Source organism: Carassius auratus, linkage group LG28B, assembly GCF_003368295.1.
Source record: "Carassius auratus strain Wakin linkage group LG28B, ASM336829v1, whole genome shotgun sequence".
Lineage (NCBI taxonomy): Eukaryota > Metazoa > Chordata > Actinopteri > Cypriniformes > Cyprinidae > Carassius > Carassius auratus.
In genome coordinates this window covers 3,684,844-3,702,908 of record NC_039293.1, presented here as the reverse complement: position 1 = coordinate 3,702,908, position 18,065 = coordinate 3,684,844, and the positions used below count along the sequence as shown (strand labels likewise).

General features: G+C 37.8%; 1 protein-coding gene across 3 annotated transcripts in view; it reads left to right on the top strand.

Annotated features, from left to right (window-relative positions):
- The first annotated feature begins 1,672 nt into the window (after nucleotides 1–1,672).
- The window catches only part of LOC113067755 (myosin-9-like), a 30,388-nt gene continuing 13,995 nt past the window's right edge, over nucleotides 1,673–18,065 (top strand). The window contains exons 1-16 of one of the 3 annotated variants that reach the window (XM_026240210.1): nucleotides 1,673–2,004; nucleotides 3,752–3,908; nucleotides 5,572–5,599; nucleotides 5,694–5,787; nucleotides 6,367–6,387; nucleotides 8,718–8,810; nucleotides 8,896–8,959; nucleotides 9,876–9,974; nucleotides 10,107–10,250; nucleotides 10,338–10,433; nucleotides 11,343–11,614; nucleotides 11,705–11,878; nucleotides 13,106–13,279; nucleotides 13,365–13,479; nucleotides 13,801–13,875; nucleotides 15,284–15,471. In XM_026240210.1, the coding sequence (XP_026095995.1) occupies nucleotides 1,678–2,004; nucleotides 3,752–3,908; nucleotides 5,572–5,599; nucleotides 5,694–5,787; nucleotides 6,367–6,387; nucleotides 8,718–8,810; nucleotides 8,896–8,959; nucleotides 9,876–9,974; nucleotides 10,107–10,250; nucleotides 10,338–10,433; nucleotides 11,343–11,614; nucleotides 11,705–11,878; nucleotides 13,106–13,279; nucleotides 13,365–13,479; nucleotides 13,801–13,875; nucleotides 15,284–15,471 (2,121 nt within the window). In that variant the 5' untranslated portion in view covers nucleotides 1,673–1,677. The remainder of the gene's footprint in view (nucleotides 2,005–3,751; nucleotides 3,909–5,571; nucleotides 5,600–5,693; nucleotides 5,788–6,366; nucleotides 6,388–8,717; nucleotides 8,811–8,895; nucleotides 8,960–9,875; nucleotides 9,975–10,106; nucleotides 10,251–10,337; nucleotides 10,434–11,342; nucleotides 11,615–11,704; nucleotides 11,879–13,105; nucleotides 13,280–13,364; nucleotides 13,480–13,800; nucleotides 13,876–15,283; nucleotides 15,472–18,065) is intronic. The other 2 variants (XM_026240208.1, XM_026240209.1) reach the window with 2 other exon arrangements.

Here is an 18,065-nt window from a genome sequence, read left to right as displayed (position 1 = left end):
GAAATATCAGGGGATTTAAAAAAAATTGTGATTCCGGGTCTGGAATGTGCAGGAAGTTCTAAATTTCTGAATGTTCCGAATGTTCGTTTTTGATCAAATTGGTTTGGCCCAACACCAATGCTGGAGTGATTGGGAAACTTTAGTTATTTCCAGACCTGGTCTTGCTTCTAAGCTCTTGTTCCTCGTGGCTGTATAAGTGGCAGAAGGGTCCAGCTCAGAGGGAGTTTTCTGGAATGTCCATTGTAGCCGCTCACAGTTATGTGTGTGTTTGTCTGACCTGGTAAGACCTGTTGCGTCCCTCCTTCTCTTTTGAGATGCAGTGGAGTGTGGGAAGCGCTGTCGGCCATCTTGCGCCTGTTTGGGCTTGCAGTGTTGAGCTCGGTGATTGTTTGTGTCCCTGGGCAACTGCGCTGAGCTGACACCTGCGTGAGCTCACCCACCCGACGGGTTCCTTCCCGCCAAGAGCTTTTCGTCAACACCGCCAGATCCAAACCACCCAGAGTCACTGGCGCTATTGTCTATCATACCTAATTGTTTTGGTTATTGGAGGATGAGGGCGTAACACAACCTGCCCATGTTTCAGCGGTCTGATCCGACTAGATTCTTCTGAATGCAGTGTTGGGGCTAATGCATTATAACTAAACCGCTTTGTCGTATTTCTTGTTTTATGTCACTATAAACAAACAATACATGGAAATTTGGAAATGAATAGGTGTCCATTTACAAGGAATGTTAAGTGTTTTCTGATTTATTGTATTATGCTAACTCTGTGTGGTTATATGGCTAGTTGCGTTGTTTTATTTGCGTTTAGCATTGTTTTCCCTGCTGTCTGTGATCCCAACAGGCCTTTGACCCACCGGAGATCCGCTGTTCTCTGACACGTAGTTTAAACAAGCTCGCCCTTGTCTAAACACGTCTCTGAATGGTATATTCAACAATGTGTTTGGCCCAACCACATTTAAAGCAAAACGTCCCACGTACAGTGTTGATCACTGCGAGTGTGTGTGTGTGTGTGTGTGTCTGAGATGCGTTGAGCGGTGCTGTCATTTCATGTGGCCACCAGGAGCGTGAGCTCACCTTTTCTAAAGTCTGCCATGTTTTATGAGCTGGTGACCTAACATGTGTTTGGATGGGCTTTATAGACCCAGCATTCCTGAGGACTTGCGTAAGAAAATCGAGAACAGCAGAAAAGGACTCTGTTGTAGGTCTGTTTCTCTTGCAGTCTCGGTTGTTAGCATGATGTGAAGAGACTCTTCAGCTGCTGTTTATTTAAGAAGCTGAACTCTGACGTTAGAGATGTTCTCCAGCTTCACCATGGCCTTAGTCACCAATAGCAATAGGCTAAAATGCACAGAACGTCCCTTGAAACCATATAGCAAATACCACTTGCATTGTCCTCCAATGGTTAATTGGCTAAATAAAATATTTTGCAATGAATAGCCAAAGTTACATTAACAGAAAATGTATAGACATTCTCAGACCTTATAAACCCATTTTTGTCTAGAGCAACATGCATAAAATACAGATCATGTAATCTTGTTTATCCTGCTGGTCAGTGTTTGAAATAAACACTCTGTACACTATTAAACTGTGCACTTCTGTGAAGTTTGTGTGTATAATCATGGTCCATAAACATTAAACAATTCTCTGCTCTCTCCTCTCTCGCCTCCAGCAACCATGTCAGACGCCGACAAGTTCCTGTACGTGGACCGCAACCTGGTCAACAACCCTCTGGCGCAGGCCGACTGGGCCACCAAGAAGCTGGTGTGGGTGCCGTCGGAGCGGCTGGGGTTCGAGACCGGCTCGGTGAAGGAGGAGCACGGCGATGAGGTGGTGGTGGAGCTGGCCGACTCGGGGAAGAAAGTGCGGGTCAACAAGGACGACATCCAGAAGATGAACCCGCCCAAGTTCAGCAAGGTGGAGGACATGGCCGAGCTCACCTGCCTGAACGAGGCGTCCGTGCTGCACAACCTGAAGGAGAGATACTACTCCGGCCTCATTTACGTGAGTCTGAGCAAACCACTTCAGGACCCTGTAACACCTGAGATCTCAAGCTCATGTAGTCTGATATAGTGAGATATATGGTGGCTGTTGAGATATTTATGTGTCCAAAAAGATCTGAGATCAGTGATATCTTTATAACAGTACATTAGATACTTACATCAAAATATCAGCCATCACTCTAAATCTCCAATAATATGTCTAAATCAGATTAGCTTGAATTATCCAGACATATAATGCAATGCAATCCAGTCAGGATTGAGAGATGAAGAAATAAACGTTCCTCAGAAGATGTGAGATGTTCTGGAGGCTCGGAAAGATCAGTCCTCCACTGAGGAACAGTGAAAGTAAAGCTTCTGGAAAACAAATGTTCCTAAAAAAGTGTTCATATGGAATATTACTATTATATTCTAGTATTATTTTTACATTTAATTGATAAAAATCAGTAAAGATTTGCCAGCAAAGAAACACATGACGCTTGAGCTTATGGTGGACTTTTGTAAATTAAAGTGAAATAATTTTTGCTCTAAATTATCAGTTGACAACAGAAGACATGGAGTCGAGGTAACACTTTTTTTAAAGTACACTTGTTCTACTTTACATGTACTTACTGTTAAAATAACATTAAATTACGCATAATTACATGCAAGTCACCTTAACCATAATCCTAACCATATAGTAAGTACATGTAGTTCATTAATATAACCCTGTTCTTGAATAATCACACCATAACAAGGACACTTTACAATAACTGGAGTAGACAGTGTGTGAAACAGGTTCAACAGAAACGTTTTGGTCATCATTAGAAATGTGTGTATCGAATATGACCCGGTAGGATTTATAGGGTTAATAGGAGAACTAGGACCTTGTTTTCCAGGAGCTCGTTCAATGTTTATATGTGGGTCAAAGGATTTGTTTTGAGGAATATTAAGAGATTCGACAGCCTTGAGTGTAGATAGTAGGGTCTCGCTGACCTGCTCGCTGAAATAGTTTAGTGTCTTTACTCTAAACAGGAAGCCTTAAGAACAATGTGCTCCTGAGGGACAGGAAATGATGCGAGTTAAAGAATGATGGAGAAGGAGACGAGGGGAGCAGAAGTATGTCTGAGAAAAGACATCTGTCTGATCTGAGGCTCTGCTTGACTCAGGCTTATCTAATCTGGTTAAGATAAGTCAGGCTTGATTCAGTCTAAGTTACGATTCTTTGATCCGACTCCCCTTTAGGTTTCTTGGAGAGTCTTACATTGGCAAAAACCACTTGCATTTACAATAACAGAAGGAAAAAAAAAAGGATTTCCACAGTAACTAGAGTAACCCCGCTGGAGGAGAACATGCCCACACCTGAAGGGTTTCACTTCACCTTTTTCTTGTGGTTTCGTGATGAAAAAATAAACCATGGCTACAAATGAAACCTGCTCACATATGCTTTCTGCAGTACAGCTAGATTATACTGCGACAGACTAATTCAGCATTATTGGCAAACAGATTGTGTGATCATATTTCGGGGGAAAATGTTTGGCTTAAATCCTGAATTTGTATCAAGTTTATATAAATTACATCTTACAACCCATTCACATATTAAAAAACTTATTTTAAATAACTCTGTATATAATAACTCACTATTTCACCTGGCGAGTATGAAAAGAGATACTTTTTTTTTATTTTTATTATGACCCCAGATCTTTGAATGCTGATGTTGAGTGTGTGTGTGTGTGTGTGTGTGTGTGTGTGATGGTCCCTGTTCTCCACAGACGTATTCGGGTCTGTTCTGTGTGGTCATCAACCCCTACAAGAACCTGCCCATCTACTCCGAGGAGATCGTAGAGATGTACAAGGGCAAGAAACGACACGAGATGCCCCCGCACATCTACGCCATCACAGACACGGCCTACAGGAGCATGATGCAGGGTGAACACACACACACACACACACACACTCGTCCCACAGGATGCAGAGTCTGAATGACAGGAAGAGGAATTGACTGAACTGCAACTGAAAGAAATTAAGCAGTTACACAATATTCATCTCGTTAGTCCAGCACAGACAAAACATAGAAAATTACATCATTAGTTTAGACTAACTGTACATATTTATGTCCTTTTCTCTGCTGGCAGAACAATACACAGCCATGAAAATATGATGCCTTATATGTGTGTGTGTGTGTTTCAATTAAATTTCAATTTAAAGTCCAAGATCCAATAGGAAAAAGCTAAAAATAAAATAGAATAATAAACATTTGAAAGTAAAGAAAAGCAAATTGTTTCTTTGTTTGCTTGGTTTTGATTAAAATAAACATATTTAGTTTATAGTTACTAAAACGTCAATTAAATTCTGTTTTGTTATATCAAAGCTCAGTATTTACTAATAGGAAAGTTTTCTGACAAATGATATGTAGAAAAGAGTTTTGTTTGCTTCGTTGATTTAAACAAACATTTACATTTAAAAATCCACAGAACGCCAAATCAGAAATGAGCGTTTGTTGTGGGGGTTAACTCTATTCACACACATAAATGTGAGTGGAAATCTTGATTTGATTGTGAGTGTTGCACAACCCTTCACATAAGAGTGTGTTTGTGTTTGAGTGTTCGTCCCGTGGGGCCGTCCGGAGCTGATTTGTGTTCAGCGAGAACACTTTTGATCAACTGCATGCATCCTTGCTCAATAAAAGTATTAATTTCTGTAAAAAAAAAAATATATATATATATAAAAAGAAATACATATTTGGAACTGAGCTTTCATCATTAGATTTGTCTTTTCACTTGCCATTTAGCAGATGTAGCAGTTTATTAGTAAGAGGACCGTTATCTTACTGTAGTTTTCTTGAAAGGCGGCTCCCTCTCCAATCACAGGAAGCCAAATATTGACTTCCTGTTTTGTGGCATGAGCTCTTCCTGCGAAAGAAGAGCAAATAGGTGGTGCGTTTTTCCATTGGATCAAATGCTCTCGTCACGTTTGAGTCGACATTTCATGTTATAAAGAAGAAATGTCTGTTTTTATACTCAGAAATTTAACATAAACTTTCTCGGCCTCTGAAGGACTTTTATTAGATTGATAATAAATAATATTGTGCCATCCTGCTTGTTAAATTAAACATGTAAAGAATGAAACCAATGACATAGAATACGAGTACAAATAATATTAAATAAAATATACAGTATAATATAAATAATAATAATATAGTACAAATAATATTATATGTGTATGTATGTATGTATGTATACTGGATATATATTTTCTGTCAAATAATCTCAATTTAAAATCAAGAATAAAATCATTTAAATAACATAATAAATCAAATATAATTAAAATCAAAGGAAAAAATAAAAATCAGCATAAATATACGATTATATATAACATATTACTGTTATTTCATGTCAAATAAAATATTTCCTGCTTACTCAAGATACATAAAATACATCCAGCTTTTGAATAAACAAAACAAAAAACAAGAATGACGTCAGTAAAAGTGAATAAATTTACATAAAATGACAGAAGTGAAATGCCTAGTGAATATGGTTGTGTTTAAAGTGTGTTTAAAGATTAATTTTCATATTTCTGACTCCTCCCACAGACCGTGAGGACCAATCGATTCTCTGCACGTGAGTCACATGACCCTGCATGTGTGCAGTTCATGTTTTGATCATTAAAGGCGTGTTGATTTCTCCACTTCTCTGTGTGTTTGCATGTGTTCAGGGGTGAATCTGGCGCCGGAAAGACCGAAAACACCAAGAAGGTCATTCAGTATCTGGCCCACGTGGCCTCGTCCCACAAAACCAAGAAAGACCAGGTTAGTCCTTCACGAGACTTTCAGAGATGTCATGTACTTCAGCGGCTGTTTTTCCTCATTTAGTATTTAGCTAGTTGTCATTCTCCTCCCTGCTTTCATCTGGTTTCACAAGGTCTTATCAGATCAGGAGTTATGCGGGTTGTTTTGGAGAGACTCAGACACAATTCACAAAGATTGTTGTCCATTAGAGAACCTGTAAATCCTGCATCACAAACAGCCCAGTCCAGTTTAATCCACCCAGATATTACAACAATGTCAGACATCCATTGTGATGTTACAAGACAAATATGGCATCATATCGCCCTTTAAGATTTTAAGATAAGATAAAAATATAAATATATATTTATGAAATTGTAGTTTTTGGTTGAATGCTTGAGATTGACTAGTTCTGTTTCAGTCAAGTGTTATTCAAAAGAATTATGTGCACATAAATCATGGAAACACTGTACAAAAGTCCAAGCTGTGAGTGTTTTGTGAACATACATGAAGTGTTTTGTGGGATTGGGTTCAGATCGGTCGCTGGATCTGCTCTTTGAACGCAGGTTGATGGTTTGAGTGTTTTTCTCTTTGTACCAACAGAGCAGCTCGGTCCTGTCACATGTGAGTTACATCTCTCCATCTGTCTCTGTCCGTCTCATTCACGTCTCACCGTTATCGCTCTGCTGCTGGGGGAACAACCGAAGCCGAACGCACCGCGATTCAGACACAAGACACCGAGAACCAGACCGATCTCACCAAGACATCAGCTCATGTCTCACCCCAAAATCAACAGTTTGCGTGAAGAAAAAAGCCGTAAATGTGCTCGATTTGGGTGGAAATGGTGTCAAAATGCAAAAACAAAAAGCTGAAGGGTTCATTTAGTTTTAAAGCACGTTTGTTTGGGGTTAAATATGATCCTGACGGCTTTCTTGAGATTTGCCCAAATAAATATATGATTTATATGATCATTAGGCCTGGGAATTGAGAAATGTCACGATTTGATTCATTAATTACCGATTTTATATTAATTAATTTTGGTTAGGTTTAGGATCAGAGCTTGGCTTAGGGTAACTTGCATGTAATTACGCATAATTTATTGTTATTAAAATAGTAAGTAGCCTACATGTAAAACGTGACACAACGACACCTTAAAACAAAGTGTTACGTAAATGTTTACGTTAAATATAGTGAATATGCAATATGCAAACATTTCGTGAAGTTCTCCGTTTTAGAGTTTATTTGTCTCGTTAACCATCGCGTTGATGGACAATGAATGTCGTTCTTGAGTTAAAATGTGACTTTTCGCGACATGTCGTTTACATGTGGTTTTAATGACGTCTTTCTGCGGTTGAAACACTAACTGAACGATTAAATGAGACCGGAGTCATTTCAGTAAGTTGTGACGTATCTCTGGTGTTATTTCATGCTCATTTCGCGTAGTAATAGAAGAGAGGATCGGTTGACGCGCAACTGCGTAAAGAGCGATAAAACTGCGTTAATTGTCTGTGTTTCATGATATAACTGACAGAATTTGACAGCTGAGACCTTGTTTCATATCAGAAGTAATAATGAACAGAGTTTATTGTGATTTATTGGATGCGTGTTACGAATTACGTTTCATTGAGTTTTGTTCGCACATCAACCGAAACCAGCGTAGCATGATTCTTTGGATTCAAGAATTTAAATCGGTTTGTCTCTCTGTCTCATGTGTCTGAATAGCATGGTAAATCTGTCTGTACTGTGTTTTTGCGCTCATGGGTTTTGGGTTTGATCTTTGCTGTTTGAAGTGTGTGCGTGTGTGTGTGTGTGTGTGTGTGTGTGTGTGTGTGTGTGTGTGTGTGTGATTCACTCGTCTCCCGCGGCGGGATGATGACGCTGCTGTATCGTTCTGGCGCGTGTACGAGCCTCGCTTCACGAGAGAACATGTGAAACTGTTTACAGAGGAGGGGTCTCATGATTAGCCAACATGATTCGAACAAGATGATGATCATTCCTGTGACAGAAGAGCTCATGTTTCTGCTCATATGAAGTTAAAGGAACAGTCAGTACGAGTTCAACGCCTGAGCAGAGACTTGGCATGTGGGAAATCTCTCCAAAATTGTGAAAAATACTTTTCTAGGCGGAGGATCTTCTTGTGATGTCACTGATGTGGGTGGAGTTTAACTAATGTTCGTGATCAGACTCCGCCTACAAGATGTGCATCCGCCTGGAAAATAAATAGTTCCTGCTGTAATTAATGTGTTTTTAACACTCGAGTATTTACACATTTTAACTCAAGTGATGAACTTCTGCTTATTATTTAGTATCATTAATATATTATTATATTTTTTATTATAATTTATTGTTTTTTTTAATCATTTGTTTTTCTATTTTTCATATTTATTACATTTTAGAAATAGTTTTTTTCCCCTTTTTTATAATTTTCTTAAGCTCTCTGTTTTTTCTTTAGAATTTCTTTGTGCATATATATTTCATTTTAGCTTTTTTATTACTTTAAATTTAACTAACTTAACAAAAATGTTGCATCTTGACTAACTAATAATAAAATGTGAAAATAAAAATCTTTTTAAAAAATGTATTTATTATGTTTTTGGATTAATTTTTGTTGCAGCTTTAGTTAACAATAATGCTCCTGGCTCCAGATGAGGTGTAAAGCTGAAGTTGTGTTTTATCCAGAGTATTTCTGTGAAGTGAATGAGTGTTTGTGTGAGATGAGTGTTTGGTGTGTTGTGTTTCGAGGTGACGGGCCGCTCACTTTGCTGGTGTTTTGGGATGGCGATCAGGACATGCTTGTCTTTGTGTGTGTGTGTGTTTCAGTGTATTTGCTCCTCTGTGTGCAAAAAGCTTGTGATGTTGTGTTTAAGGGCTTTGCTTTTGACAGCCAGACGTGATCCGCTGGTCGTGATTGGTCTGAACTGATCTCAGTGGTGGATTGGTGTGTTTTTGAGCAGGGTGAGCTGGAGAAGCAGCTGCTGCAGGCCAACCCCATCCTCGAAGCCTTCGGGAACGCCAAGACCGTCAAGAACGACAACTCTTCCCGATTCGTAAGACTTCCCGTTAGGGTGGACTTTTCGTTTATAAGTCTGGCTTTCCACGAGTTATTTATCTTTTGTCTTTTCTGTGTTTTAGGGCAAATTTATCCGAATCAACTTTGACGTTAATGGGTACATCGTCGGAGCCAATATTGAAACCTGTATCTTTACGAGCTACTTCATATGATGTGTTTTTTTTTTAAGAGATGTATATAATTAAATCTGGGTATTTTTGGCTTATTTGCATATCAATTTGCATATTTTGATACAATTTATTGGTGGATTTATATCAACTAGAGCATGACCTGTTTTTAGCATCCACTTGTGAATCTATGGGGAAAAAAACTTTGTAAATCCGGACTAACCTGGTCTGTAAATCTGTAGGGGGAAAAATTACAGAAGAAATTGCAATGTAGATAAACTAGTTATGTTACTATTTCAAAATAAGAAAAAAAAAATGTTTCACTCTGGGTAAAAAAAAAAAAAAGAAAAATAAAATTTGTTAATAATAATCATAATAATCAAAAATTATAATAAAATTGAAAGGAAATAAAGATATACAATGTGCTTTTATTAAAAAATAAAAATGATATAATAAAATGTATATTTTTCTTAAACACTGCCAGAAAAACAAACACACAAATAAAAAACATAATAGTAATAATAATAATGGAAATGTAAAATAACTATAAAACAAATATTATTGCTATTTGCAAAATAATAAAAAATTGTGAGAATCACTAGTTAATATAAAAAAGTAAATAGAAATGCAGATAAACAATCTATTACTATTGTTAAAATTAGTTTAAAAATGTGAAATGTATCATTTGAATCACACTATTTTATTTTAAATAAAATTCATAATCATCAATGTTTATCTGTTTACATTTTTAATAATTCATTCTTAATAAATGTTTACAGTCCTATACATTTATGGGACCCTACATTGAACATAGAGCATCTGTTAAATGCTTAAATCTAAAGCAGGAATAATGAATGAGGCACAAATAAAGACCCAGGCTTCACGTGAGTATTCGTGCCTCTGTCCTGTTGTGTGTCCTTGACTCTGACCGTCAGACCTGTTGGAAAAGTCCCGAGCGATCCGTCAGGCTAAAGAAGAAAGGACCTTCCACATGTTCTACTACATGCTGACCGGCGCAGGAGACAAACTGCGCTGTGAGTGTCCTTCACTGCTTTCAAACAGGATTTCTGATGCTTGTCAATTACTACACTCTTAATACTAGTAGAATGAGGCACTTCTGTTTATGAACAAATGGAAATGATTCGATTGGTGTCTTCACTCGCTAGCTGAACTCTGTCTGGAGAGCTACAATAAGTACCGGTTCCTGTCCAATGGGAACGTGACGATCCCCGGACAGCAGGACCGAGACATGTACCTGGAGACCACGGAGGCCATGAGGATCATGGGATTCCCCGAGGACGAACAGATTGGTGAATATACATACTGCCATTTTCAAATGTGACCGTATGATCTGGAACATGTTTGAGGTTTTTAATTGTGTGTGTCGCCCCCTACAGGTCTGCTTAGGGTCATGTCCTCAGTGCTCCAGCTGGGTAATATGTCCTTTAAGAAGGAGCGCCACTCAGACCAGGCCTCCATGCCTGATGACACAGGTAAACACATCTTTTTAGATTCACAAACATGCCCATCAGGCCTTCTCTTGTGAATCTGTTGCTATATTATCACTAAAGCAAGCAGCTGGTTTTAAATGGTTTCTAACCAGTCAAAACTGGTCAGTAGCTGGTCCAAACTGGTGGAAAATGGCCACTAGCTGGCTCCACCAGTTATTAACTTCTCCAAAATGGTCAAAAATGATCATTAGTTGTGTCCAAATTGGTCAGAAATGCTCATAAGCTGCTCTAAACTGGCCAACAATAGTCAGTAAGTCAGCCTAGATTGACAAAAATGATTATTACGTTTTTAAAACAGCCATTAGCTGGTCCAAACTGGTAATGTGTTAATGAGCCAGTCCATACTGGTCGAAGATGGTCAAGTGCTGTTCCAAACTAGTTGAAAATGGTCATTTGATGGTCCAAAGTCATCAGAAATGATTTAGTCCAAATAAGAAAAAAGTGCTAAATGGTGGCCAAAAATTGCAATTAGCAGGTACATACTGGTCAGAAATGGTCATTAGCTGCTCCACAAGACCCAAAAATAGTCATTAGCAGCTGCAGCTGGTCATAAATAGTTATAAGCTGGTCAAAAATGGTTTTTAAATGCTTTAAAATGGTCATTAGCTGGTCCAACCAGTCAAAAATAGAAATTAGCTTGTCTAAACTGGTTTAAAATGATCATTAACTGCTCCAAACTGGCAAAAAATAGTCAGTAGATGGACAACACTCATCATTAGCTGGTCCAAACTGGCTAAAAATGGCCATTAGCTGGTCCAAGCTGGTTTGAATGTTTAGTTAGCTAGACTACCAGCTGATGAGGCCAGGGTTGTCAGGATAATAGAAGGTAAACTAAAAATTTTAGTAGTTATCAGTTACTATTTCTAAACGACTTTCTCTTCCTTTCTCCAGCTGCTCAGAAAGTGTGCCATCTGATGGGGATGAACGTGACTGATTTCACACGCGCCATCCTCTCGCCTCGGATCAAGGTGGGCCGTGACTACGTGCAGAAGGCCCAGACCCAGGAGCAGGCCGAGTTTGCGGTGGAGGCTCTGGCCAAAGCCACGTACGAGAGGATGTTCCGCTGGCTGGTGATGCGCATCAACAAAGCTCTGGATAAGACCAAACGTCAGGGCGCCTCCTTCATCGGCATCCTGGACATCGCCGGCTTTGAGATCTTCGAGGTACGGCACAATCCTTCAGCCTCAAGGGTGCTTACAGTGGAATTACCCACAATTCCTAGTTGTTACTGAGTTTTCTGTTCCTCTCCGCAGCTGAACTCGTTCGAGCAGTTGTGCATCAACTACACTAACGAGAAGCTCCAGCAGCTCTTCAACCACACCATGTTCATCCTGGAGCAGGAGGAGTACCAGCGCGAGGGCATCGAGTGGAGCTTCATCGACTTCGGCCTCGACCTGCAGCCCTGCATCGAACTCATCGAGAAACCCGTGAGCATCTCTTCTCTCCTAGAGCGATCATGTGACTCTAAATGCAGCTGTTTTCATGATTAAGATTAGGAATCGAGAACTTGTAAATCCAGTTAAAAAAAAAAAAACTAAATCTGGTTTGATTTCCATGGTGTCTTCATGATTTTCTGCTGATGTTGATTAAAAAAGGTAGTAGCTAATTTTAGGTTTCTAGTTGGTCATAACTGCTCCGAGGTGGTTTATAAGGCTGATTGACTACCAGTCAATAGAGCCACGGTTGACCTGGCAGATCATCTTAAACATACTAGTTAGAGAAGGTTAACCAATAAAGAGATTTCTGAACATCTCCACCAATTGTGTGAGTCTCAGAATGACCATGTGACCTTTCATAGAACTGTTTAATGTGTAGATATTAGTCAGATACTGATGTTTAAGATTGGGAATTGGGAACTAAGAACAGAACAGTGTCTGATTTCAGCTGGTAAAAAATGATCATTAGCTGGTCCAGACTGGTTAAAATGGCTATTAGCTGGTCTAAACTGTTTAAACATGGCAATTAGCTTTTCCACAGACTTGTTTAGAATTGGTTATTAGCGGGTTAACTTTTAACTTGGTTAAAGTGGTCATTAACTGGTCTAAATTGGTAAAAGATTTGTTATTAGCTGATCCAAGATGGTCAAAACAGCCATTAGTTGGTCTAAACTGGTCTAGAATAGTTATTAGCTGGTCTACACTGATTAAAATGGTCATTAGTTCATCCAAGCTGGACTAAAATAGTCATTAGCTGGTCTAAACTGGTAAAAAATGGCCATTAGCTTGTCCAAACTAGTTGAAAATGCTCATTAGCTTGTCCAAACTAGACAAACATTTTAATTAGCTGGTCGAAACTGGTTAAAAATTATTATATATTAACGGTTCCAAATTGGCTAAAAAGGGTTATTAGCTGGACTAGATGGACAAAATAGTCATTAGTTGGTCTAAACTGGTTCAAATTGGTTATTAGCTGGTCTGAACTGGTTGAAAATGCTCATTAGCTTGTTCAAATGGGTTAAAAATGGTCATTAGCTGGACCAAGATGGTAAAAACTAGTCTAGCTATTACTCCAATCCTGATGTACAAAATATGGAAACCAGAACTTTGGATGCTTTACTTTCAAAATACTAAATTCAGTTTGATTTCCTGATCTTCCTGAGTTATGATCTCCTGATGATAAAAACTTTGATTGTAATCTGTGTTGCATGTTTCCAGGCCAGTCCTCCAGGAATCCTGGCTCTCCTGGATGAGGAGTGCTGGTTCCCCAAAGCCACGGACAAGAGCTTCGTGGAGAAGGTCCTACAGGAGCAGGGGACGCATCCCAAGTTCCACAAGCCCAAGAAACTGAAGGACGAGGCAGATTTCTGCATCATGCACTATGCTGGAAAGGTGCTGATTTATTCCTCGTCTGAACCCATGTGCGATTTCATAGCCTTATTTGGGAATTTTAGACATCTGTGACTGTGTTTCTCAGGTGGATTACAAGGCGGATGAGTGGCTGATGAAGAACATGGACCCGCTGAACGATAATGTGGCCACTTTGCTCAATCAATCCACCGACAAGTTTGTTTCAGAGCTGTGGAAAGACGGTGAGTCGAAAGATCACACTGGATCAGCTCTTAAATACATAAGTTGTGGAGAAAAACTATAAATGCTGAAGAAATGTATAAGACACAAGGGAGTTAAACTGCTAAACTCAACAAAGGGGTACATGACTAACGTATTTACACTCTGGGCACCTTTTTCATGCCGACATGGGTGGAAACTCACTGGATTTGTTCTCTTCTGCTGGTGTTTGGTCCTCTGTTTCTTCCCCTCTCCATCCATCCATACATCCATCCATCCACCCCTTGTTTCACGTCCTCCTGGACCTCTGTACACACCATCTCCCATCTGTCCGTCTCTCTCAGAGGTCCAGAACTGTCAGAGAGCTTATTTCTATCAGCGTTTTCCTTACCTTCATTTAGAGCCAGGTGACATCTTTGGTTTTTCTCTCTCTCTCTCCCGTGACGTTCTCTTCCTCAGCTGTCCTGCGTGACTGTGTTCCTCTGAGGTGTTGAGATATGTCTCTGATATTTCTGCTGTCTCTCCTCTCTGTGTAATATAGTGTGCTTTGGCGCCCCCGCTGTTGGTCTGTGGTACTGCAGAAATGGGTATAAACTGCATGGGTTTGGTTCTGTTCTCACCAGTGAAACATGACCACAGTCCACAGTATGCAGTTACACACACACACACACACACACACACACACACACACACAGGGTCCAAAATTCACTTTAGGCAAACCTGGCAATGACTGCTGTATAAAAACTCCATGAGAATAAAATTGATTTTGTATTATATAAAATAATTAGTAGCTGTTTTTCCACTGGTGTTCAGCATCATACACTTGCCAGTCTCACAAAAACATATATATATATAAAAATCTATATTGATTAAATGTTAAAAATATTTTATAAATAAATAAATAATATATAAGGAACCTATTTTCAGCTTGAAAAAAGTTTCAGTGTACTATATCTTAATGCATTTATTTTTGGCATAAATGTTTTATTTTTTTATTTTTTTTTGTGCAATTAATATTACTGTTAATAATGTTTATAAATTAACACTTTCTACAATGTATTTGTGGATAGAAATTATTTAAGTTTCCATTTAAATTCAGGATTTGGATATATTTATGTGCTTTTGTCACTCTATTAGTGTGTTTCTATGAATTACTGTTTAAGTTAAATATATCTTATTTTTAACTATTTTAATTTCTTAATATTTAATTAATATGATCTATTTAGTTTAAATTTTTAGTTAATGACAACAGCCCTGCTTTTAAATGTTACTCCGTTAATAAAATCCAGTGTGAATTCAGTGCATAACATGCATCATTTGAGTTATGGCAATCATTTCTTTCAATTACATTTCCTGCCATCTTCCTTTCTGGCCAAAAAAAAAAAAAAAAAAAAGATAAAAACAATAAAAAATTACTTGCCAAAGTGAGTTTTCACTCTTCTTTTGTGCTCTTTGAGCCTCATTCATGAAACACGGGAAGAATGAGTTGTTCGTGAGATTGTGCTGAAATCTGTGTCATTATATTCAACTTGTGTTCTCATGAACGAGGTGATTGTTTATTTTGGACCCTTGACCACACACACACACACACACACACACACACGTACGTGTCACCTGCACTGCATTGATTTGAGTCATTTTCCCGTGTGTCCCCCACCCCACTTTTCACCAGCATCGTGTGTGTGTCTGTGGTTTGTCACCAGTGCTGACGTGTGTTTGACCCACTGAACTGTGGGCAGTTTTCACATCATGACCAGACTGCATGCCTGAGATGAAGCTCTTACTGCGCAGTGACTGTCTGTCTCTCTGTGTCTGTCTGTCTCTCAGTGGACCGTATCGTGGGTCTGGATAAGGTGGCCGGCATGTCGGAGCTGCCGGGAGCGTTTAAGACCCGTAAGGGAATGTTCCGGACGGTCGGGCAGCTCTATAAGGAGCAGCTGTCCAAACTCATGGCTACGCTCAAAAACACCAACCCCAACTTCGTCCGCTGCATCATTCCCAACCACGAGAAAAAGGTACCAGATTATGTGTTTTTTCTTAAAATAGCCATATTAGATATTTATATCCACACCAATAAAGACAGCAGTTAAGATCACTATGAAAATAACTATATTAGTTTTTATGTCAAGACCAAAAACTATTGAACAGCGCTTCATTAGCATTCACACCAAAGCAGGGAAAACTGTAAAGATAGCTATAACAATAACTGTATTAGCGTCCAGACCAAATAACTATATTAGCTATAACAATAACTGTATTTGCGTCCAGACCAAATAATAACTGTATTAGCTATAACGATAACTGTATTAGCATCCAGACCAAATAATAACTATATTAGCTGTAACAATAGCTGTATTAGCGTCCAGACCAAATAATAACTGTCCCGTAAGTCCCGTACAATTGGGGACAGAGCCTTCTGTGCCGCGGCCCCTCGGCTCTGGAATGCTCTTCCTGAACACTTGAGGGCTCCACAAAATACAAATGGTTTTAAAAAGGACTTAAAAACTTATCTTTTTAAAAAGTCTTTCAATGTTTAAAACTTTTTTTTTCATGTTTAATTTTGTTAGTTTTAGTTGGCAGTTGTTTTTTTAACTTAATTGTTAGATTTTTTTTTCTGCTTTTATTGTAGCACTTTGAGATTTTCTTTAAAATGTAAAGTGCTTTATAAATAAAATGTATTATTATTATTATTATTATAACTGTACTAGCTATAACGATAACTGTATTAGCGTCCAGACCAAATAATAACTGTATTATCTATAACGATAACTGTATTAGCGTCCAGACCAAATAATAACTATATTAGCTGTAACAATAACTGTATTAGCGTCCAGACCAAATAATAACTGTACTATCTATAACGATAACTGTATTAGCATCCAGGCCAAATAATAACTATATTAGCTGTGACGATAACTGTATTAGCGTCCAGACCAAATAATAACTGTATTAGCTATAACGATAACTGTATTGGCATTCGCACCAAATAATAACTATATTAGCTATAACGATAACTGTATTAGCGTCCAGACCAAAAAATAACTGTATTAGCTATAATGATAACTGTATTAGCTTCCAGACCAAATAATAATTAAATTAGCTATAACGATAACTGTATTAGCGTCCAGACCAAATAACTATATTAGCTATAATGATAACTGTATTAGCGTCCAGACCAAATAATAACTGTATTGGCTATAACGATAACCGTATTAGCGTCCAGACCAAATAATAACTGTACTAGCTATAACGATAACTGTATTAGCGTCCAGACCAAATATTAACTGTATTAGCTATAACGATAACTGTATTAGCATTCGCAGCACCAAATAATAACTATATTAGCAATAACGATAACTGTATTAGCGTCCAGACCTAATAATTACTATATTAGCTATAACAATAACTGTATTAGCGTCCAGACCAAATAATAACTGTACTAGCTATAACGCTAACTGTATTAGCGTCCAGACCAAATAATAACTATATTAGCTGTGACGATAACTGTATTAGCGTCCAGACCAAATAATAACTGTATTAGCTATAACGATAACTGTATTGGCATTCGCACCAAATAATAACTATATTAGCTATAACGATAACTGTATTAGCGTCCAAACCAAATAATAACTGTATTAGCTATAACGATAACTGTATTAGCATCCACACCAAATAATAACTATATTGGCTGTAACGATAACTGTATTAGCGTCCAGACCAAATAATAACTATATTAGCTATAACGATGACTGTATTAGCGTCCAGACCAAATAACTATATTAGCTATAACGATAACCGTATTAGCGCCCAGACCAAATAATAACTATATTAGCTATAACGATAACTGAATTAGCATCCAGACCAAATAACTATATTAGCTATAACGATAACTGTATTAGCGTCCATACCAAATAATAATTATATTAGCTATAATGATAACGATAACTGTATTAGCGTCCAGACTAAATAACTATATTAGCTATAACGATAACTGTATTAGCATCTACACCAAATGCAAGAACTATAAAGATAACTTAAATTATAACAATATTAGCATTCGTACCAAGAACAATAACTATAAAGATTGCATAGATGACAAATATATTTGCATTCTCGCCAAGAACGAAGAATATACAGATGGCTATAATGATGAATTATATTAGTGTCCACACCAAATCTGATAATTGTAAAGGTAGTTTTAATGATAATTATATTAGAATTAACACCAATAATGATAACGATATTAGCGTTAACACTAAGAACGATATCTGTAAATATAGTTATAACAAAAACTGTATTAGTGTCCACACCAAGTGCAGTATCTATTTAAAATAGCTATAATAGGAATGGTGTTAGTGTTCACACAAAGAATGGTAGCTATAAAGATAAAATAAGTATAGTGACGCTTGCACAAACAATGGAAACAATAGAGATGGATATAACGATAACTATATTAGTGCTTGCACCAACAATGATAACTATAAGATAGCTGGAAAGGTAACTATTATTGGCGTTCACACCAAGAACAATAAAAATTTTAGATTGAGGACCAACAAATTACTGTAAAAAAATTTTTTTGCCATGAATTCATTATAAATGTTTGTGTTTT